The 22,461-nt window shown below is 24.8% G+C and overlaps 10 protein-coding genes across 10 annotated transcripts; 7 read left to right on the top strand and 3 right to left on the bottom strand.

Annotated features, from left to right (window-relative positions):
- Positions 1-373: 373 nt before the first annotated feature.
- On the top strand, positions 374-1,576 carry DICPUDRAFT_91543 (uncharacterized protein). The gene is made up of 2 exons (XM_003285626.1): positions 374-494; positions 614-1,576. The coding sequence occupies exons 1-2, from the start codon at positions 399-401 to the stop codon at positions 1,232-1,234; spliced, it is 717 nt and encodes a 238-aa protein (XP_003285674.1). The 5' UTR covers positions 374-398; the 3' UTR covers positions 1,235-1,576.
- Positions 1,577-3,429: 1,853 nt separating this feature from the next.
- Positions 3,430-6,430, top strand: DICPUDRAFT_91542 (uncharacterized protein). Its single transcript, XM_003285625.1, has 5 exons — positions 3,430-3,785; positions 3,870-4,196; positions 4,272-4,429; positions 4,507-4,716; positions 4,783-6,430. Exons 1-5 carry the CDS (start codon positions 3,710-3,712, stop codon positions 6,178-6,180), a joined length of 2,169 nt encoding a protein of 722 aa, XP_003285673.1. The 5' UTR covers positions 3,430-3,709; the 3' UTR covers positions 6,181-6,430.
- Positions 6,431-7,620: 1,190 nt separating this feature from the next.
- DICPUDRAFT_97110 (uncharacterized protein) lies at positions 7,621-10,462 on the top strand. The gene is made up of 4 exons (XM_003285624.1): positions 7,621-7,940; positions 8,040-8,402; positions 8,482-8,630; positions 8,698-10,462. Exons 1-4 carry the CDS (start codon positions 7,865-7,867, stop codon positions 10,297-10,299), a joined length of 2,190 nt encoding a protein of 729 aa, XP_003285672.1. The 5' UTR covers positions 7,621-7,864; the 3' UTR covers positions 10,300-10,462.
- A 340-nt stretch (positions 10,463-10,802) lies between these two features.
- Positions 10,803-13,268, top strand: DICPUDRAFT_76564 (uncharacterized protein; the record flags this gene model as incomplete). The annotated part of the gene is made up of 5 exons (XM_003285623.1): positions 10,803-10,863; positions 10,939-11,307; positions 11,368-11,516; positions 11,590-11,808; positions 11,877-13,268. 5 exons carry the CDS (start codon positions 10,803-10,805, stop codon positions 13,266-13,268), a joined length of 2,190 nt encoding a protein of 729 aa, XP_003285671.1.
- A 97-nt stretch (positions 13,269-13,365) lies between these two features.
- On the bottom strand, positions 13,366-14,448 carry DICPUDRAFT_29694 (uncharacterized protein; the record flags this gene model as incomplete). Its single annotated transcript, XM_003285590.1, has 1 exon — positions 13,366-14,448. The coding sequence occupies one exon, from the start codon at positions 14,446-14,448 to the stop codon at positions 13,366-13,368; it is 1,083 nt and encodes a 360-aa protein (XP_003285638.1).
- Positions 14,449-14,596: 148 nt separating this feature from the next.
- DICPUDRAFT_86804 (uncharacterized protein) lies at positions 14,597-15,289 on the bottom strand (the record flags this gene model as incomplete). Its single annotated transcript, XM_003285589.1, has 2 exons — positions 14,597-14,886; positions 14,974-15,289. 2 exons carry the CDS (start codon positions 15,287-15,289, stop codon positions 14,597-14,599), a joined length of 606 nt encoding a protein of 201 aa, XP_003285637.1.
- Positions 15,290-15,576: 287 nt separating this feature from the next.
- On the top strand, positions 15,577-17,930 carry DICPUDRAFT_149527 (uncharacterized protein; the record flags this gene model as incomplete). The annotated part of the gene is made up of 2 exons (XM_003285622.1): positions 15,577-17,247; positions 17,328-17,930. 2 exons carry the CDS (start codon positions 15,577-15,579, stop codon positions 17,928-17,930), a joined length of 2,274 nt encoding a protein of 757 aa, XP_003285670.1.
- A 277-nt stretch (positions 17,931-18,207) lies between these two features.
- On the top strand, positions 18,208-19,195 carry DICPUDRAFT_76560 (uncharacterized protein; the record flags this gene model as incomplete). Its single annotated transcript, XM_003285621.1, has 3 exons — positions 18,208-18,235; positions 18,301-18,545; positions 18,800-19,195. 3 exons carry the CDS (start codon positions 18,208-18,210, stop codon positions 19,193-19,195), a joined length of 669 nt encoding a protein of 222 aa, XP_003285669.1.
- Positions 19,196-19,952: 757 nt separating this feature from the next.
- On the top strand, positions 19,953-21,160 carry DICPUDRAFT_97109 (uncharacterized protein; the record flags this gene model as incomplete). Its single annotated transcript, XM_003285620.1, has 3 exons — positions 19,953-20,669; positions 20,754-20,927; positions 21,014-21,160. Exons 1-3 carry the CDS (start codon positions 20,307-20,309, stop codon positions 21,158-21,160), a joined length of 684 nt encoding a protein of 227 aa, XP_003285668.1. The 5' UTR covers positions 19,953-20,306.
- A 277-nt stretch (positions 21,161-21,437) lies between these two features.
- DICPUDRAFT_91541 (uncharacterized protein) lies at positions 21,438-22,180 on the bottom strand. Its single transcript, XM_003285588.1, has one exon. It carries the CDS (start codon positions 22,028-22,030, stop codon positions 21,623-21,625), a length of 408 nt encoding a protein of 135 aa, XP_003285636.1. The 5' UTR covers positions 22,031-22,180; the 3' UTR covers positions 21,438-21,622.
- Between the last annotated feature and the right edge of the window lie 281 nt (positions 22,181-22,461).

Below are 22,461 nucleotides of genomic sequence, written 5' to 3'. Positions count from 1 at the left end.
GATTATTCTAGAGAGAGTGTATGTGTGTGGTAATAGATTATTATAAAATTTTAGGGTATTAATATATATATTATAAAGAGAATAAAATAATAACAATAATAATTAAAAAGAAAATGAAATGTAAATTTTATGATTAAACGTTATTATAATAACTTTAGGAACCCCAATAAAAAAAATATTTACTCTATATAATATACAACAATTAATCACAAAATAAAAGATAAATTCGGTTATATATAAATGTTTTTTTCTTTTTTTTAATTATTTGATTAATTATTTTTTTTTAATTATTTAATTTTTTTTTTTTTTTCTAAAATAATATAAATAAGAGTTTTTTTTTTTTAAAAATATATTATTTACTATTAATTATTTGTATTAATAATTGTTATATTTAAAACATGTCATTTAAATATATATCATTTATTTTATTATTTATTATATTTACAAAATTTGTAAATTCCACAACTTGTAGTGGTAAAGTAGATTATTGTGGCGTAAATATCGATTTAAATTAATAATAATAAAAATAATTAATAATTTATATATAGTTTAAATTATATATAAAATTTTATAGTTTTAATAAATATTAATTATATTTTTATTGTTATTTTAGGTTTGTAATGGTGATGGTAGCACATGTTGCACTAAAAGTTATTGTGATGATCACGATTTATGCACAGTTGATTCATGTCCACCACCATACACTCCAGTTGATCCAGCATTCCCATTAGATACATATTGTGAACACGTAACCATTCCAGATCCATGGGCAGGTAATAAATGTATTAAAGGTGTTTGTAATCCATTAGATGGTAAATATACTCCAAACTACACCAAATGCCCAGAACTTAATGAAGAAGGTTGGAGATTAGTTGGTTGTGATCCAGCAGTCGGATGTCAATATGAAGAACCAAAAGGATGCGGTATTTGTGAACTCCCAAAACCATGTAATAGCACTGCTTGTATCAAAAAGACCTCAATGGATTGTGCTAAAGAATTAGATGGTCACAAGATTGATAAATGCAAGATTTACTCATGTGATCCAGTTAAAGGTTGTGTTAAAGAGGATAAATGCAAACAAGGTCCAAACCCATGCCTAGCCCCAGTTTGTGATTGCTTTACCGGTATGTGTGGTGTTAAAAGAGTTAAAAATGATAAATGCAAATGCGGTTGTGTAGATGATGACAAGCTTGTTCTAGGAGGTATCCAAATCTCATTAGGTTTAAAAGTTTAAACTAAAATTATATCAAGAAAAAACTAAAAAGAAAAAAAGGAAAGAAAAAAATCAAAAAAAGCAAAAAACAAAAAGAAAAAAAATCAAAAACGTAATAGATTCACACCATCTAGATTAAATCTTTTTTTTTTTCTTTTTATTTTAAAAGAAAAGAAAAACCAATTGATTTATTCCTTTAAATCTAGAAAAATAATCTATTATCTAATCTTTTTTTTTTTTTTTTTTCTTCCATCTTTTTCAATTAATTTTTTTCTAACAACATACAATTTTTATTTATAATCACCTAAATGTATTATTATCATTTTTTTAAAAATAAAGAATTCTTTATTTTCAATTTACACCAAATTTTATAATTTTAAATTTTTTTAATTAATTAATTTATTTTAAATCTCTATTTTTATCTTTTTGTTTTTTTTTAAAAATGGATCTTTGATTTGAATAAAATAATAAAATTTTTTTTTATAAATTATAGAGAATTTTCTAAAAAAAAATTAAACAAGAAAAAAATAAATCAAAATTATAAATCTTTTAATAATAATAATAAAATTAATAAAATTAATAAAATTAATAAAATTAATAAAATTAATAATCATTAATTAATAAATCAAAATCAAAAAAATAAAATTGTTTAATTATTGTTATTTTTATTATCATAATTACTATTTTTCATAAAAAAAATAGTTTAAAAAAGGATTTGTTTTAAAAAATTTTATATTTATTGTTAAAAAAATCATATTTTTAATTGCACCATTTGAGAAAAAAAGATCTAATTATAGATAAGTAATTTGTTTATTATTTATCATTGATAGAATGACTAGTATCCTATTTTAAATATAATTAGAAATATCAAATTCAAAAAATATAAAATTAATAAAATTAGAAAACAAATTATTTGTTTGAAAAAAATTAAATTTTATTACTTTCCCCCCAATTCGTTAAAAATATTTTTATTAAATTAAATACATATTATCTTAATTTGATATTATTTTAATATTTGTCATATAGGAATTGATCTTGATAGAATTTTGGTATATCAAAGGACATTTAATATGTGTACATTATATTTTTTTTTAAATTATTTTACTTTTATTATTACAATTCAGTTAGAAAACGTTAGCAATATAACACATGTTTTTTAAATTTGAAAATAAAAAAATTATTTATATATTTAAATAAATCTATTAATATATACACACATAAGTACACACACTTTTTTTTTTAATTTTTATTATTTAAATCGAGATTTGAATTATACTTTGTGTGGGAGTGGGTGAGTGTGGATTTTAAGGCAGGGGTATTTTGTGTGTGTGAAATTAAATTAAATTTAATTTAATTTATATTAAAAATGTTTTTATTTTTTTCTTATAATAAATTGGCATGTTTTTATAATCTATATTTTATATAATAACATATTATATTAAAATCAAAATTAAAAAAATGTTTATATTACACCAATTAGTAACACCACCAATAATCCATTTGTTTTTTTTTTTTCCTTAACCCACTCCCCATTTTATTTCTCTTTGTCAAAAAAATCAAATATTAGACATTAGATGGGGGTAATTAAATTTCATGTTTTTTTTTTATATAATATACAACATATAAACTAACATATTTATACATGTAGTTAAATAGTTTCAAATTGATTTTTAATTATAGAGTGCCATCTTTGTAAAATTATTAGATATGTGAGAGAAAATAACTTTTAGTATCATATTTATCCCCTCAATTTAACTATTTTTACATATACTACTACTCAAAAAATTATTAAACTTAACCCCACCACCACACCCACTCACACACATATCCAACAGCAATAATAACAATAAAGAAACAACCAATTCCATATAAATACATGTTGATTTTTTTTTTTTTCATAATATACATAATTAAAATTTTAATTTAATGAGGAAAATAAATATTTTGAGAAGGATATCATCACGATCATTGTTATCGAAACAACCTACATTTGTTTATTTGTTTTTTTATTTTCTAGGGGTGGGTTAATGTTAGGTTGTTGTTATTATCACTATCTGCACTGTTTTGCTATTTTTAATTTGAAATAATTAATTATTTAATAAGATATAGCCAATTTATAAATTAATGTGTATGTATGTGTATTTGTATAATTCTTTTTTAAATAATTAAAAATGCCTTATATATTTATTTATATTCCCAAATATAATCATTATTATTTTATTTTTTATTTTAAATTATTTAAATAAATTGTTTTTTTTTTTTTTTTTTTTTATTTTTTATTTGATTAAGAATTTAATTTAAAATATTTTTTAATCCTCTATATTCTTTATTTAAATTATTCTTAATAATATTTTTTTTTTTTTAATTAATATATTTTTGTCAAGAAAAAAAAAAAAAAAAAAAAAAAAGGATCATTATTTAAAAAAAAATCATTAATTATAATTTCAAATTATTTAATTTATATAATCTTTATTATATAATTTATATAGTCAAAAAATGAAGTTATTAAATAGTTTAAAATTGTTAACTTTACTTTCTTTAATATATAGCGTATATGGTCAATCAAAACCTGGTAAATATTTTTCTATTTTTTTTTTATTTATTTTTTTATAAATTTATTATTAATTTTAAAATTTTTTTTAATTTATTATTGCAGCAACACAAACAATTAATGTTCAAATCTATGATCAATTTCCCAAATATAATAAAAATTTTGAACCTGAAAATGGTAAATTAACTAAGAATATAGTTAAAAAGAATTTAAATGTTATCCCAGAATTAAATTATCCATCACCAAATATGCAAGTCAATGTAGATGGCAGAATCCTTTCCCCAAAAAATTTCCCATATTTCTTTTCACCACATCAAACTTCTGACCTTTCTGACGACTCTGGTTTAAATTATCCATTAACAATGGATTTAACTTTAAATTATGATGAAAAGAATGGTGTATATATTTATGATAATCAAAACTTTTTCCCAAGTAAGTAAACATTTATATTTGTATAATCGAATTTTTATTAAAGATCCTAATAAAATTTATTTTTACAATAACTAGTTGATTTCAAAGGTTTCGATCAAAATGCTACTTTCCGTATTTATAAAGATTTTGAAAAACCTACACAACCATACCACAATTATCATTTTTGTTTAAAAATGAATAATAAGTTTACATATCAAGGTAACGAAGTATTTAATTTTATTGGTGATGATGATGTAAGTAAAAATAAAAAATTTAAAAAAAAAAAATAAAAAATTACTAATATTTAAACTTTATAAATTTATAAATTAAGGTTTGGGTATTTATTGATGGTAAATTAGTAGTAGATCTTGGTGGTCTTCATGAAGCCGAAAGTGGTAATGTTGATTTAACAACTTTGGGTTTGGTTAAAGGAAAAGTTTATACTTTTGACTTTTTCTATTGTGAAAGACATACTTCTAAATCAACTATTAGAATTGAAACATCAATTGAATTATTCTGTGCAAAATTAGATTACTGTGGTGTATGTATTAAATATTTTAATAGTTTATTTAATAAATATTAATATTTTTTTTTTTTTTAAATTTAGGTTTGTAATGGTGATGGTGCTACTTGTTGTAATCCAATAACCAATTGTAACGATAACAATTTATGTACAATTGATTCATGTCCACCAGTAGATATTACAATTGATCCATCTCTTCCATTTAATTCATATTGTAACCATATGCCACAACCAGACCCATTTAGTGGTAGTAAATGTTATCATGGTGAATGTAATCCAAAGACAGGCCAATGGACCCAAAACTTTACATCTTGCCCAGACAAATCAAATGAATGTAAGAAAACTGAACCATGTGATAACAATAATGGTTGTATGTATTCAAATATCTGTGTTGATAGATGTAGTGTTCCAAACAAATGTGTTGGTGGCAAATGTATTACTAAAACTGAAAGCGATTGTGCTGCTGAATTAGATGGTAAAGCTGATCCATGTTTCATTTATTCATGTAACGCAAATAGTGGTTGTGTCAAAGAACCAAAATGCAAGAAATCAGATAATCCATGTGAAATCATAACATGCAATGCTTCAAGTGGTAAATGCGAAAACGAAACTCTTAGTGGAAATGATTGTTGTAAAGATAAATGTAACTTAAACAAATGTCAATATGGTGAATGTAACAAAGCAGATGGTTCATGTATTGCCAAGAATTTAACATCCATTGATGACGGAAATCTTTGTACAATCGATCAATGTGATCCAAACAATGGTAATGTTACTCATACTCTCATCAATAAATGTACTGGTTGTATGACTTGTGATCCAAAGACTGGTGGTTGTATTCCAAAAGATTCATTATGTGAAGATGGTAACCCATGTACCGATGAAAAATGCTCTGCTGATCCAAAGAGTGCTACCAATGGTGTTTGTAACAAAAAACCAACTACTAAATGTGATGGTGGAAGTAAATGTAAAGTATATACTTGCGATATGGAAAAGGGTTGTAATTCTACCGCTCTCATTTGCCCAGATAAAGGAAAATGTCAAGTTGGTTATTGTGATGAAAAACTCGGTTGCGTCTATAAAAAGAGAGAATGTACCTCTTCTGCTTTCTGTTTGGAAGCTGAATGTGATGAAAAATTCGGTTGTATAACATACCCAAAGAGATGTGCCGCTGATAATAGTAGATGTCAAGAGGCTATTTGTATCAATGCCACTGCCACCGAAAAAGGTAAATGTGTTTCAAAAGACTATGATCCAAAACCATTTATTTGTAAAACTGCCGCTGTGGTATCAACTGCAGTTGTAGCTGGTGTAGTTGTAGCTGGTGCTGTTGCTTTGGGTGCTGCTATTTTTGCAGGTAAAAAAGGTTATGATTACTGGAAAGACTCACAAGCCACTAAAATGACCGCTTCAAATTCAAATCCATTATATGAAGCCAATCCATCAGGTGGTGAAAATCCTCTTTACGCTAATCAAGGATAACATTGATTGGTAAAATTTTAAACCTTTTATAATATTATTGTGTAATACTTAAAAAATTTTAGATAAACAAAAAAAAAAAAAAAAAATATTAGAAAAAAAAAGATAATATAAAAAAAAAGATATAAAAAATAACATAAAAAAAAAATAATTAAAAAAAATAATATTTTCAAAATATTTATTTAATTTTACATAAAAAATAAAACCTTTTTTAAAAAAAAAATATAAGCTTTATAAATTTCTTTTATTTCGTAACTACTAAATAGTTTATCAAATAAAACTCATTATAAATTTATGAAAGAGTTTAAAATGATAAACTTTTTTTTTTTTTTTTTTAATTATTGGTTGGTTTTTTCCTTTTCTTTTTATCTTCTCTGTTTCATTCCTGTGTATTTTATATCTTTATTTTTAAAGAAAATTTCAACTTTTAAACAACTTAAAAAGGGTATAGAAAAAAGAAATCTCTGATATTCAGGTTATTGAATTATTTAACGATGTATATTTTGAAATTTTGGGTGGGGTAATTATTTTTTTGAACTGAATTTTTATATTATATATTAAATCTTTCTTCCATCATGATGACTAGCTGTTTTGTTAATCGAAAAAATTAAAATTAATATGATTGAATCAATTTTTTAAAATTATTTATTATAAATCCAATAAAATTTTTAACAACAAAAAAACCCCTTCCTTTTTCTATTTTTTTTTTTAATTTATTAATATTGTTATTCATATAATCACCTACAAATCATAATTCCAAAGATTATTTTGTTAAAAAGGGTATAAATAAATAAACAAAAATAAAACCAATTTTTATTGGGTGTTAAATGAAAAAAAAAATTATATGGAGTTTTTTTATATATGAAATTTTTTTTATATTTAAAAATAGAATTTATATTTATAATAATTATATTGATAAAAAAAAATGAAAATAAAGAGATTGAAAATTGATTTGCAAAGTTACTTTTATTGAATTTAGGATTTAAATCTGAACACATGTTTCAATCATTTTCAAAAAATTATATATTTATTTATGCATTAAAGAGTGGGTTTTTTTATTTTTTTAAAATTTTTTTTTTTTTTTTTAATTTTTTTTGTTTTTATAAATTTTTTTTGGAAATTGAAAAAAAATATGTTTTAAATTAGGGTGCAGTGGTGTGTGTATTTGTTTGGGTAAGTGCATGTGTTAATGTGACTAAAAGATTTATTTGTGTGAATGACTGTGTGAGTGAGTGTGTGTATGTGTGCGTGTGTGTTTATTGTATGTTTTTGTATATGTGAGGATTTGTGTGTTTGTGTTAGGGTGTTTGATGTAAGTTAAAAGTTAAGAGGGTGTTTGTGTGGATATCACATGTGAGGCTATTTTTAATTCTCACTATTTATTTTTATATATTTTATAATAATTTTTATTTTTTTTTAGAGAAATATACAGAAAATAATGACCAATAAATTCTATTTAAAAAACAAATTTGTTTCTTTTATTTTTTTATTTATATTGTTGTAATAATATTATTTAAATAATTTTATAGTTTTCTATACTTATTTTATTTATTTATTTATTTATTTGTGTTTTTATTATTTGTATACATTATTTATAATTTGATTTGTAAAAAAAAAAAAAAAGTTTAAATAAAAAAAAAAAAAAAAAAAAAAATAACCAACTAACAATAAATAATAAATAATAAAAATGGAAATCATATCAAAAAAGACTTTCACATTTTTATTTTTTATTATATTTATATCAATTGTATATGGCGCCAATGGTAAATACCTGATCATATTTTTTGTTTTGTGAAAGTTTAAAAATCTAAAATTTAAATACTAATCATACTTTAATTTTCTTTTAATTTTTATATATACAGAAAAAAGCAAAACACTTACACTCAGTGCACAGATCTTTGATCAATTCCCATATTATAATGACAATTTTGAACCAGATAATGGTGTCCTAACTCAAAAAATCGTTAAAACAATCTTACCATCCTCCAAAATCCCAGAACTAAATAGTGAATCAGCAAATGTCAATGTAAATAAAAATGGTAAAATTATAAATCCAGCTTTATTTAAATACTTTTTTGATAAAAACCCAGTTCCATCAAAAGACGAAAGTAATTATGATTTTTTCCCAGCTAAAAGCGGTTACAACTCCCCAGTTCCATATGATTTGGTGTTAACTTTGGATGAGAAAGGTATTTACCAATATAACAATCAATATTTCTTCCCAAGTAAGTAATTTTTTAAATCTTAAATTTTCTTAAATTTTTTTTTTATACTAATTTTTTTTTTTTTTTTACAAAACCATAGTTGATTACAAAGGTTTTGACGCTCTCAATAAATACAGAATCTATAAAAATGATTCAACTACCTACCACAACTTCCATTTCTGCTTAAAGATTAATAGTAGATTCACATATCAAGGTGGTGAAGTTTTTGATTTTGTTGGTGATGATGATGTAAGTATAAAATTTTTATTATTTTATTTAATTTCTATTTATTAATCTAATAATTTCTTTTAAATAGGTCTGGGTATATATCGATAGTAAGTTAGTTGTCGATCTCGGGGGTCTCCATCAAAGAGAATCAAAGAGCATTCAATTAGATTCTTTAGGTTTGACAATAAATCAAATTTATCAATTTGACTTTTTCTATTGCGAAAGACATACCACTCAATCTACAATTAAAATATCAAACTCAATAGAATTGTTCTGTCCAGTTACTGACTACTGTAAAGTATGTAATGGTGATGGTTCAACATGCTGTAACGATCATACAACTTGCAATGATAATGATCTATGCACAATTGATAAGTGTCCTACTCCAGATACCCCTGTTGATCCAAGTCTCGGTTTATCATTTTATTGTGACCACATTCTTATCGATAATCCACTCGAAGGTGATAAATGTAATGAAAGAACATGTAAGAATGGTAACTGGATTGTTACAAATACCACAAAATGTCAAGATTTATCATCTCAATGTAAAACAAGTGAAGGTTGCGATTTCAGTCTTGGTTGTAAATATAGAACAAATTGTGACCAAATTTGTCATACTAGCAAATGTAACAATGGTGTATGTGTAGAAAAAACAAGTACCGACTGTATTAATGAATTAGATGGCGGTAAAGAGGATAAGTGCTATAATTATATTTGTACAAGTAAAGGTTGTCAAAAAACTTATAAATGCGATACCTCCAATCCATGTAAGGTTCCATCGTGCAACCCAAGCGTAGGCGTATGTAACTATGCTGAAACATCCGGTAACGAATGTTGCAGTGAAAAGTGTACTGCTGATAAAGTAAATAAATGTCAAATAGGTGTTTGTGATAAGGCAACTGGTGGATGCTTCGGTCAAAACAAAACCGTTGATGATGGTAATCTTTGTACCATAGATTCTTGCGATCTTGCTACTGGTGATGAAATTCATGTTCCAGTTGAATGTACTGGTTGTAGCATATGTAGTCCAGCAACTGGCAAATGTGCTCCAAACCACGATCGTTGTGATGATGGAAACCAATGCTCAACTGACACTTGTATAATTTCCCCATCAAAACCTTCTCATGGTGAATGTTCAATTACACCATCAAATCACTGCGATCTCGGCGATAAATGTAAATTATATACTTGCGATAGTGTTAAAGGTTGTAATTCTACAGATCTCGTTTGTCCAGATAAAGGAAAATGTCAAGTTGGTTATTGTGATAAGAAATTAGGTTGTCAACTTAAAAAGAGAGAATGTAATTCAACAGCCTTCTGTTTAGTATCAGAATGTGATGAACAGTTTGGATGTATTACATTCGATAAGAGATGTGCTGCCGGTAATAGTAGATGTCAAAGTGGTGTATGTTACAATGCTACTGAAACCGAACCAGGTAAATGTGTTTCAGTAGATTACGACCCACAACCATTTATTTGTAAAACTGCCGCTGTTGTATCAACTGCTGTTGTAGCTGGTGTAGTTGTAGCTGGTGCTGTTGCTTTGGGTGCTGCTATTTTTGCAGGTAAAAAAGGTTATGACTATTGGAAAGACTCACAAGCAACTAAAATGAGTGCCTCAAATTCAAATCCATTATATGAAGCCAATCCAAATGGTGGTGAAAATCCTCTTTACGCTAATCAAGGGTAATATTAATTAATCAAATTCTAATATAATATACTTTTTTTTTAAAAAAAAAAAAAAAAAAAAAAAAACTCAATATAACAATTTTTAACTATTAAACCAATTTATAATTATATATATATATTTATTTAAAAATCTTAATAAAATTTTAAAAATTTTAAAAATAATCAAAAACTTTATTCTTTTTTTTTTTTATAATAATATTTATTTATTTAACTAAAAAATATTTTTTAATATTAAAAACATTTTTTGAACCCCTGATTTCATTTTAAAGAGTGAGTGTTATTTTAAAATAAAATAAATCATTGTAAATAAATAAAGATATTTAATAATAAATTTTTATTTTAAAAATTATATTTTATTTAGTTTATATTTAAAATCAAAGGAAGAACTATGTTTATTTAACTTTTTAAATTATATATTTTTAATTTTTTTTGTTTTAATAAAAAAAAAAATTTTATTTCACTATATTTTATTGACAAATAAACAAAGATAACAAACAAATAAAGATGAAAACTTTATTATTATTCCTTATTTTAACATCTTTTGCCTCAGTAATTTATTGTACAGGTAAAAAATATATAATTATATTTATTATAATAAATAAGAATTTAAATTATTAATATTTTATTTTTGTTTAAAAAGTAGAGAAAAGCAAAACCCTAATTCTTAATGCACAGATATTCGATCAATATCCATATTTCAATAGAAATTTTCAACCACCTGATGGCAACCTCACTTTAAATATGGTTAAATCTACTCTAGCATCGAATAAAATCCCAGAACTAAATAGTAATTCAAGAGATACTCTTGTTAATACAGAGGGTAGAATTCTGGTTCCCAATCTATTTGATTTCTTTTTTAGATCCAATCCTCCACCAAGAATGGGTGAAATGTTCACAGATGTAGAATATGAGGAAAACTGTGGATATAACAAACCAATTTCATATGACATAGTTTTCGAATTAGATGAAAATGGAATATTCCAATATAATAATCAATATTTCTTCCCAAGTAAGCAATTTATTAAATTATTTAATATATAATACTATTTACTAATTATTTCATTATTAGTCGATTATAAAGGTTTCGATGTCAATACCAAATATAGAATTTATAAAAACGATACAAAAACATATCACAATTTTCATTTTTGTTTAAAAATAAACAGCAAATTCACATATCAAGGGTTTGAAGTATTTGACTTCATAGGTGATGATGATGTAAGATTTAATTTTAATAATCTATAAATTGTTTATTTTAATTTTAATAGAAATTTTTTTTTTTAATTTTTAGGTTTGGGTATTTATTGATAATAAACTAGTTGTTGATTTAGGAGGTGTTCATGAAGCATCGCAAAAGAAAATTTATTTATATAACCTTGATAATATTACATTGATAAAAGGCAAAACTTATTCATTTGACTTTTACTATTGCGAAAGACACACAACAAAATCAACAATAAAAATTTCAACTTCAATAGAACTATTCTGTCCTGTAATAGATTATTGTGGGGTATGATATTATATTATTTAAGCTATATTAAAAAAAATAATAATAAAATTTATATTATTTTATATTAGGTTTGTAATGGCGATGGTTCAACATGTTGTAATGCTAAATCTCATTGCGATGATAATGATCTATGTACAATTGATGCTTGCCCTACTCCAGATACCTCAATAGATACAGCTCTAGGAATTTCTTTTTATTGTGAACATGTAGATATAAAAAATCCATTAGATGGAGATAAATGTAATGAAAGAACATGTAAGAATGGTGAATGGTTTATTACAAATACCACAAATTGTGCTGATTTATCCTCACAGTGTAAAATAAGTGAAGGTTGCGATTTCAGTCTTGGTTGCCAATATAAAACAAAGTGTGACCAAATTTGTCATTCTAGCAAATGTAATAATGGTGTATGTGTAGAAAAAACAAGTACCGACTGTATTAATGAATTAGATGGCGGTAAAGAGGATAAGTGCTATACTTATTCTTGTTCAAGCAAAGGTTGTCAAAAAACTTATAAATGCGATACCTCCAATCCATGTAAGGTTCCATCATGCAACCCAAGCGTAGGTCAATGTAGCTATACTGAAACATCCGGTAACGATTGTTGTAGAGACAGATGCTCAGCAGATAAAGTAAATAAATGTCAAATAGGTGTTTGTGATAAGGCAACTGGTGGATGCTTCGGTCAAAACAAAACCGTTGATGATGGTAATCTTTGTACCATAGATTCATGCGATCTTGCTACCGGTAATATCAAAAATGTTCCAATTGTATGTACTGGCTGTAGTGTATGTAGTCCAACAACTGGTAAATGTACTGCTGATAATATACTTTGTGACGATGGAAACCAATGCTCAGCTGATACTTGTATAATTTCCTCATCAAAACCTTCTCATGGTGAATGTTCTTATAAAGCATCTACTCATTGCAATCTTGGCGATAAATGTAAATTATATACTTGCGATAGTGTTAAAGGTTGTAATTCTACAGATCTCGTTTGTCCTAATGAAGGAAGATGTCAAGTTGGTTATTGTGATAAGAAATTAGGTTGTCAACTTAAAAAGAGAGAATGTAATTCAACAGCTTTTTGTAGAGAATCAGAATGTGATGAACAGTTTGGATGTATTACATTCGATAAGAGATGTGCTGCCGATGATGGTAGATGTCAAAGTGGTGTATGTTACAATGCTACTGAAACCGAACCAGGTAAATGTGTTTCAGTGGATTACGATCCCCAACCATTTGTTTGTAGAACTGCTATAGTAATATCAACTGCCGTTGTAGCTGGTGTAGTTGTAGCTGGTGCTGTTGCATTGGGTGCTGCTATTTTTGCAGGTAAAAAAGGCTATGACTATTGGAAAGACTCACAAGCAAATAAAATGGCCGCTTCAAATTCAAACCCATTATATGAAGTTAACCCAGATTCAAATGGTGTTAACCCACTATATTCAAATAATTAATCTATTATTTTATAAGTATAATAAAATTATAGATCAAAGTAATAATAAACAAAAAAAAATAAAAACCATTTATTTATTTATTTATTTATTTATTTATTTAAACCCAACCAAACTTTTCAACATTTATCCAAATACCTTTTGATTGGTCTAATAATTGATTTGTATTATTATCTTTGATCCAAGAGCAAACCATAGGAATTGAACCGTCTCTAATTATAATTTCATAACCAATGGATTCGACGAAAGCTTTGTTAAATTTGCTTGTAGATTCGCACCACCAAGAATAGATATATTTGAAGTTATATTCTAAAGCTTGTTCATAAGCTTTTTTGATTAAAAATTTAAATTCTATTTCGGATTGAGCAACCAATTTTAAAACTTTGAGTTCAGATGCTCTAAAATCGAGAGACCAGACAATATAACTTTGAACACTTCCATCTTTAGTATTGAAAATAACATGACCGTATGTAGTTGGTGTGTTGATGTTTAAAGAAGTTGCATAAACTTTAGATTGAGATATTTCCCAATAAAATTCGGTAGTTGTAAATAATTTTGTGAATGCAAAGCTATTGGTATTTCTATCACTATTTACAAATTCTATTAATTCCTTTTGTGTAGTTTCGATATCTTTTTCTAAAACCATTCCAATATTCTCCTCAGTTATCTTTCTTGAATTGGCTTCTTGTAAAGTGTAATCTTGTTTGATAAACTTTGAATTCTTTTCGGTATTTGATAAATCTACTTTTAAAGATGTTGCAGGATATGAATTCCAACCACATTTTGAATATACTTTTGGATCTACATCACTATAAAGATCACAAAAAATTCTACCTTCACTTTCGAATCTTGAATAGAGTTGCTTCATTAATTGGCTTGAGAGACCTTTGCCTCTGTATTTCTGTTCAATGAAAACTGAAGCTACAGACTCTGAAATACCTCTATAGATTTTAGTATCGCCCTTAAAAGCATAAAGTGATTCGTTTGAAAATGTTTCACATGATGCTAAAACTTGATTTTCATTTTCTTTATCCACTAAAATCCAAGGTCTGTGTCCTGATACATATTTTTTTGAAACAGTTTCCCTTTCTAAATATTGGTCCATAGTTAATCCACTACCCCATTCTTCATAATTTAATTTAGTTGCGTTTATAAAATCTTCAGATGTACCTTGTTTTAACATTTTATATATGTATTTATTTTTGTTCTTTTTGAAAATAAATAATATTAATATAAAGAAAAAAATTTGAATATTACGAAAAAAAAAAAAACCAAAAAAAAATAAAAATCTAAAAAAAATTAAATTAAATTTGTGAAATTATATATTACTTTTATTTATTTAATAATAATAAAATTAAATTTATTGGGTTAATTCTATATTGATTATTTTCATCACCTTCATAAAAACCAAGATATTCGATATATTGAATAATACCTGCGTTTGAATCTCCTGAAATTATAATTTGTTTTTGTGTTTTGACATTGACCACATTATATTCGACATTCCATTTAGTATTCCAAAATGATTTTTCTTTTTTTGAAGATTCGTTCCAAAATAATGAATATTGAAATCCATTAAAAATATTTTTTGTTATATACAATTCTATATCATCATTATTATCTATATTATTATTTAAAAATGAAAATTCGATTGATTGTTTTTTTAATTTTTTTAAATTTAAATTAAATTTGATTGGAGCCATTGGACCAAAACCTAAATCATTTCTATTTTGTTCGCATTGATTAATTATTTCTTTTAATATTGTTGATAAAGTCATATGATTAATTGTAAAATTATTTTCTTTGTTCCAATTTTCTAATAAATTCCAATCTTTTTCTAATCTTTCTTTAAATGTTTCATTTTCACCTAAAAATCCATCAAATGATCTATATCTCCATGATTCTTTATCTGAAGTATTATCTTGGATTGCCTTGGCTCTATTTTCAATAATATCGATATTTATTCCATTGATACTGTCTAATAATTCTATATCGTTAAATGATTTTATAATTTTAGATTTCATAATAAATAATAAAAAAAGTGATATAAATCAATAAATAAAATTCAATAAATTAAAAAAATTAAAAAATTAAAAATAAATAAATTAAAAAAATTAAAATTTAAAAAAAAAAAAATAAAAAAAAAAAACGAAAAAAAAAGTTTTGAAATAATCCATTTTTATAAAAATAATTATTATTTTGTTTCATCTAATTTATAACATATATATATATTTATTTGTTTTTTTATTTAAATTATTATAATAAATTTAATAATAATTAAAATAAAAATTTAATTTTCTGTTATAATAAAATGGGCAAAGGGTTAAAATTAAATAAAAATAATAAAAAGGGTCAAAAAAATTTACAAAAAGCGCAACAAAAAGTTAGAAAAGTTAAAGCAAGAAAACAAGAGAAATTACTCAGTTCAAGTTTAAACCCAGTATTACAAAAACAACAACTTAGTACAGTAAATAAAAAACTTTTATTACAAGAGAAGTTTGACAAAAAGAAAAAAGTTATAAAGAAGATAACCAACAAGAGATTAGAAGATGTAGATGATATTTCAGCAGCAGATTATAAAAAGTCTGAAGAGAATACATTAAAGCGTGTTAGAGACCATGTTTACGACGATGGTGATGATTTAGATAACTACGATATTTTAGGAAGCGACGATGAATTACCACAAGAGAATATATTCACATTCGATGCAAGCGATATTGGTAGCACCGATTTTATGAATGATGAACAAGTAGCAAAATTCAAGAATCATTTAAAGAAAAACAAGATGACAAAAGAATTCGCAGCATTGGATAGAAACTCTCACAACAAAAACTATGAACCACGTGATGAAGACGATGAAGAAGAGACAATCAATAAAACCAAGTTATCTAAAAGAGAAAAAGAGAAACTTAAATTAGAAAAGAAGTTGGTTGAAGCTAAAATGGTAGCATTTAAAAAAATGGATCCAATAAAGAAGCGTTATTGGAAGGATACCCAAAAGAATATCACACAAGAGGAGCTTCGTGATCAGCGTATTAAAATTAAAGCTAAAGTTGAAACAAGCTATCAAGGTCAAGAGGTACCAAGACCAATTCTTAGTTTTGATGATCCAGATCTTCCTAAATCAATGAAGAAGTTTATAGATTTCCTTTGTAACAAATATTCATCGTTCACACAACCAACTCCAGTTCAATCACAATGTTGGTCCGGTATATTAAGTGGTCAAGATATTCTTTCAATTGCACAAACTGGTAGTGGTAAGACACTCGGTTATCTTATACCAGCCATTCCAAATATTTTAGAACACTTGCGTTTACGTAAAGCAAAAAGACAAACTATGACCGAAGAAGAAAAGAAAGAAATGAAAAAGAAATCAAACCTTTTCAAGAATTCAAATATGGGTCCATTAGTATTGATTATTGTACCAACTAGAGAGTTAGCACAACAAGTAGAATCAAGTTGTAAACCACTTCGTTCAAAATTCAATATTCACAGTGTTGCAATTTATGGTGGTGTTGAGGCTCAACAACAAAAAGAAATCCTTAGCCAAGAACACAATGAAATCGTTATTGCTACACCAGGTCGTTTAGTTGATCTTATTCAAAGATCTGAAGATATTGTTGGTTTATTAGGTGGGGTCGGTATGTTAGTCTTTGATGAAGCCGATAGAATGCTTCAATTAGGTTTTGGTGATCAATTACAAAAAATTTCCGAACAAATTAGACCAGATCGTCAAACTTTAATGTTTAGTGCCACTTTTCCACATGCTATGCAAGAGGCCGCTAAAAAATGGTTAAACAATCCATTAAAGATCAGAGTTAAATCAAGTAGTGCAAATCAAGAAAGCTCAGCAATCGTTTCTAAAAATGTTAAACAAGTTGTTAAACCAATTGTAGATTTAGATAGACCTCAATACTTGACAAATTTCCTTAAATCAATTATGGATAAAGAATTAAATTTAAGAAATAGAAGTTTAATTTTAGTAAGTTTATTATTATTATTTTAAATATTATTTCATATTAACAACCATATATTAACATAATTTATTTAATTTTAATATAGGTATTTGTAAATACTATTAAACAAGCTATGCCAGTTTTAAATATTATTGATAAATTATGTGTATCATATACAGGAAGAAAATATAAATGTAGTTGTATTCACGGTGATATGAAGCAAATTGAAAGAGATGCAGTTATCAATGATTTCAAATCTGGTAAACTTACAATCATAGTTGCAACAGATATTCTTGGTAGAGGTATTCATATTAATAATTTAAGATTTGTTATTAACTATGATTTCCCAACATCATTAGAACAATATATTCACAGAGTTGGTAGAACTGGTAGACAAGGTAACAAAGGTCATGCACTCACATTATTCACAGAAACTGTTCAAAATGTACCAATGGCAAGAGGTTTAATTAAAATTTTAGAAGAATGTAAACAACAAGTATCCCCAGATCTTAAGAAGATTTCAGACAATTTTATGGGTGAAGTTTCAAATGATGACTTTGATTCAATTAAAAAATTATTAAAGCAAGACGAAGAAGAAGAAGAAGAAGACAAAGAAGAATCTTTTGACAGTGATTTAGAAGGTAGTTATTTCGATTCTGACGAAAGTGGTGATGATCAAGATGCTATGAACTCTGATGAAAGTGGTTAAAAAAAAATATAAAAAAAAAAAACAAAAAAAAAAAAAAATATTAAAACTATTAATGGTAATAATAATAAAAAAAACTAAAAAATTTTAAAACACCAATTGGGAATATTAATCAGATAACTGATTGATTATTATTTTTATTTAATTTTTTTTATTTTATTTTTTTTTTTTTTTTTAATATTTTTTTAATTTTTTATTTTTCAAAAAAAATTTTTTTTTTCATTTTTATTTATTTTTCGTTTGGATTCACATACCCCAAAAACTATTATTAATCATTATAATGACTCTTACAGAAAAAGTTGCAAGAAGTAAATAAATAATAGTAATAAAATAAATAATTTTCAAGATTTGTAATTAAATTAATATATTTTAGTTTTTTTAAATAAAAAAAGATTTACAGGTGATTTTAGTGAATTTTCAATTTTTTCAAATAAAGCAAATAATAATAATGAATTAAAAAAATGGAGAATAGTAACAGATCAAGAAATTGGTGGTAGTACTAAGGCATCATTGAAAATAGATGAAGATAATTGTTTAGTATTTTCAGGTATTATATCTAAAAAATTACCAGAAAATAATTTAAAAATTAAATCTAGTGGTTATGCTGGTATTTTTACAGTATGTTAAAATTTAAAAGGAAATTAAACACTATTAATAATAGTATTAATAATAATAACTACCAATGATAACAACAACAATTCTACACACTTCAACCACTCGACACACGACACACATTTATTCACACATAATGTGGTAAAAACTTAACACCCACACATTCACACACGCACTCACACACACACACGCAATTAAAAAGAAAAAGATAAATATTGTAATTTATGGTTTGTTAATTTTTTCATTTTATTTATTTATAGAAAATTGATTTAACAGATTTAGATTTAGAAAAGTTTAATAGAATTTCATTTAGGGTTAAATCAGATGAAAGAACATATTCATTGGCATTATTAAGAAGTCAAGAAAAACAAACAATGTATAAAGCAATTTTCGCATCCTCACCAGATCAGTGGGAAACTGTAGATATGCCATTTTTACAATTTTTTAGAGTTTACAAAGGTGTTGTAGATATGAATTTAGAAGAAATTAAAAAAGAAGGTATCGATGGTATTGGTTTGATCCAATCCGATAAAAAAGAAGGTCCTTTTGAAATCAAAATTCAATTTATCAAAGTACGTAATATAAAAACTCCAAATTCTTTAGACTCTAGAATGATTTCAACTACCGGTACTATTATTGAACCTCCAAACTATTAAATAATCCAATTTAAAAAAAAAAAAGAAAAAAAAAAAAAAAAAAGAAAAAAATTACTCTTTATGTATTTTTTTCATTCTTTTTTTTATTTTTTTTTTTTTTGTATAATTATTATTACTGTAAATAAATTAAAATTAAAATTTAAAAAAAAAAAAAAAAAACCAAAATAGTAAGTAAAAATTTTATTTTATTTTTGTTTTATTTTTTTTTGATGGAATAGTTTTTACAATCAAATAATATTTTCATAAAATCCACACAATTAAAATATCTATTAATGTATTTATTTAAAAACCACCCCTAGATATATATTATATATTCACACAACACACACACACGTACACAACACACAACAAACACACACAAAAAAAACACTAAAAAAAACCTAATTTTTTTTTAACTATCACCAAAATAATATTTTTTTTATTAATGATATCAAAAATTAACCTAAAAAGCACATTACACATTAGATTTTTATTGAGTATAATATTACCCAACAATAAATATAATCATAAAAAATATTTTGGAAAAAAAAAAAAAAAATTTTAAAAATTAATTTTAATTTTAATAAAAAAAAATTCAAAAAAAAAACACACACAATTTTTTTTTCTTTTCTTAATTATAACAATTATAACTACCACCCAAACACACACCTTTATACATATATATTAAATATATTACACATATTTATATATATTTTTAAAAAAGTTAACTTTGTTATAATTTTTTTTTCTCATTTGTTTATTTATTATACAGTTATTATTTTTTTTTTTTTTTTTCTTTTTATTATTTATAAATTATGTTTTTAAAAATTTAATTCCTTTTTTTTATTTTTTTGTTTTCTTTTTTTTATAAATCAATTTTAATTTAATTTTTTTTAAAAAAAATTAAAAATTTTTTTTAAATTATTATAAATTTTTACACAATATATATTAATTTTTTTAATTTTTTTCTTGTCTCATCTTAAATTTTATTATTTTTTTTAAAACACACTCTCTCACATATAAATATATATATATTTTTTAAAATTATATTAAATTTTAATCTATTTTATTTTATTTTTTTTTAAACCAAATTAGATCTTTATTTTTATAAATCTTTTTATTTTTATTAAAAATGTCATCAGTTTCAACAGCTACCAATACAGCTGCATCTTCATCACCACCACCACCATCATCAACCAATATAAATTTAAATAAATCATCAAATAGGATATCAAATAATGGTAATTTAAATAATAGTAATAATAATTTGGAAACTAGCAATAATAATGTGGCATCTATAGGTCCAAATAATAATTCCCCACCAGCAACAGCAGGGTCAACTACAACCAATGGTACATCATCACCATCAAACTCCTCAACATCATCACCATCTTCCTCTGCATCAATATTATCATCATCAATTTCATCATCCTCCTCATCCATCACCAATACAACAATAAAACCAAAAATATTTGTTGGTGGTATAAGTTGGAGGGTAAATATCATTATTTAATCTTTAAAATTTAAATTTTATTGTTTTTTTTTATTTTTACTAATTCCTTTTCATTCACCATTATAGGCAAATGAAACTCAATTAAAAAACTATTTCTCAAGCTATGGAACGGTTTTGGAATGTAAAATCATAATGGATTATAACACAAATAAATCAAAAGGCTATGGCTTTATTACTTTTGAAAATGAAAGTTCTATAGAGAAGGTTAAAAATTCAAATCTATTATTCATGGGAAAAACTGTAATTATTCAAACATAAAACAAATTTTCTAATGAATATCAAACTCACATATAATTTTCTCTTTTTTTTTTTAAATTTAATTTTAGATGAATATTGGCGATCCTGTTAGAAAAAATCAACAACAGCAACAGGTCCATCAACAACAAGCACAAGCACAATATTTGATTCAGCAACAAGCACAGTACTATAAAGGTGGAGTTATTCCAACCCATGATGATGGAAGGAAACATTGATTAATAACAGAAAATATTATCATCAAAAGCAAAAACTAATCACCCACACCACTCACTCCCAATTCCTCATCACCTGCTAATTCAACAACAACAACAGCACGCAACAACAACAAATCTTTTATGTTGATCCCCATAGTATGTCACATATTCATCCTCATCACCATCATCATCATGGTGGCAGTGGAAATAATTCACCATTATTATCCTCACTCCCTTCATCAACCTCATCCACCCCAAATATTTTATCAGCCGTACACCACTATGGTATTATGAGTACCAATAACTCCAATATTCCAAACAACTCGGTAAATGGCATGAATAAAATGATTTCATCGTTTAGTAACTTTAATATTGGTGGTGATTCAACTACAACTACAAATGGTAATAATACAAATGGTACACCATCAAACAACAATAGTCTACAGTTATCACGTAATAATAATGTTAATGGTGGGGGTCCTCCTAATCAACAACAACAACAACAACAACAACAAATCCAACAACAACAGATTCAACAACAGGAACAACAACAAATAGATGATGGTAGTTATTTTTCTGTACCACCTCATTCGTACTATCAAGCATATCATGGCTATGATTCTTTTTACCAAAATCCATACAGTATTTCATACCAAAATGCAGGTCATATTCATCCTCATCTCTATGACGGAAATAATCATGTTTTTGAAAATGATGAGGCTGATTTTGAACAACAATCACAACAACAGCAGCAATCATTACCCTCTCCTCAACAACAACAACAACAACAACAGATTCAACAACAACAACAACAATCACCCTCTTCACCCCAACAACATTATTTGAAGGACCGTAAATCAGTCCCTCCCTCTTCACCGCTATCACAGCCATATAACAATATGTATCAAAATTCTTTTCCACCACAACAATATCAATTTGATCAATATCGATATTATAATAACAATAATTAAATTTTTTTAAAAGTAACAAGAATCTTTTTAATTGATCGATTATTTTTAAATTCAGTCCACCAAAAAAATCAAAAAACAAAAAAAAAAAAACAAAAAAAAAAAAAAAACAAAAAAAAAAAATTGTAATTTCTTTCTCTGTTATGTATTTTTAAAAATTAAAACAAAAAAAAAGATATAAATATAAATATTAAAAAAAAATAAAAATAAATAAAATTATATAATCATACATTTTTTCTTTTTTTTTTTTTTTTAAGGATCATCCCCAGATTTTGGTTATAATTATTTTTGGGAAATAAAATAAAAAACAACGTCATTCATCTGGTTTTTTTTTTTTTTTTCAAAAATATCTTT

Source organism: Dictyostelium purpureum (assembly GCF_000190715.1).
Source record: "Dictyostelium purpureum unplaced genomic scaffold DICPUscaffold_50, whole genome shotgun sequence".
NCBI lineage: Eukaryota > Evosea > Eumycetozoa > Dictyosteliales > Dictyosteliaceae > Dictyostelium > Dictyostelium purpureum.
The sequence above is the reverse complement of the archived record's forward strand: the minus strand, read 5'-3'. Positions and strand labels throughout refer to the sequence as shown.

What these genes read in the sequence shown, in the direction of transcription:
- DICPUDRAFT_91543 (XM_003285626.1), top strand. Translation starts at nt 399, where the DNA reads ATGTCATTTAAATATATATCATTTATTTTATTATTTATTATATTTACA. An exon ending in GTAAAGTAGATTATTGTGGC is followed by an intron (nt 495 to 613) that starts GTAAATATCGAT and finishes TTGTTATTTTAG; the next exon opens with GTTTGTAATGGTGATGGTAG.
- DICPUDRAFT_91542 (XM_003285625.1), top strand. Translation starts at nt 3,710, where the DNA reads ATGAAGTTATTAAATAGTTTAAAATTGTTAACTTTACTTTCTTTAATA. An exon ending in ATTTTATTGGTGATGATGAT is followed by an intron (nt 4,430 to 4,506) that starts GTAAGTAAAAAT and finishes TTATAAATTAAG; the next exon opens with GTTTGGGTATTTATTGATGG. An exon ending in CAAAATTAGATTACTGTGGT is followed by an intron (nt 4,717 to 4,782) that starts GTATGTATTAAA and finishes TTTTAAATTTAG; the next exon opens with GTTTGTAATGGTGATGGTGC.
- DICPUDRAFT_97110 (XM_003285624.1), top strand. Translation starts at nt 7,865, where the DNA reads ATGGAAATCATATCAAAAAAGACTTTCACATTTTTATTTTTTATTATA. An exon ending in CAATCAATATTTCTTCCCAA is followed by an intron (nt 8,403 to 8,481) that starts GTAAGTAATTTT and finishes ACAAAACCATAG; the next exon opens with TTGATTACAAAGGTTTTGAC. An exon ending in ATTTTGTTGGTGATGATGAT is followed by an intron (nt 8,631 to 8,697) that starts GTAAGTATAAAA and finishes TCTTTTAAATAG; the next exon opens with GTCTGGGTATATATCGATAG.
- DICPUDRAFT_91541 (XM_003285588.1), bottom strand. Translation starts at nt 22,030, where the DNA reads ATGGCTGTGATAGCGGTGAAGAGGGAGGGACTGATTTACGGTCCTTCA.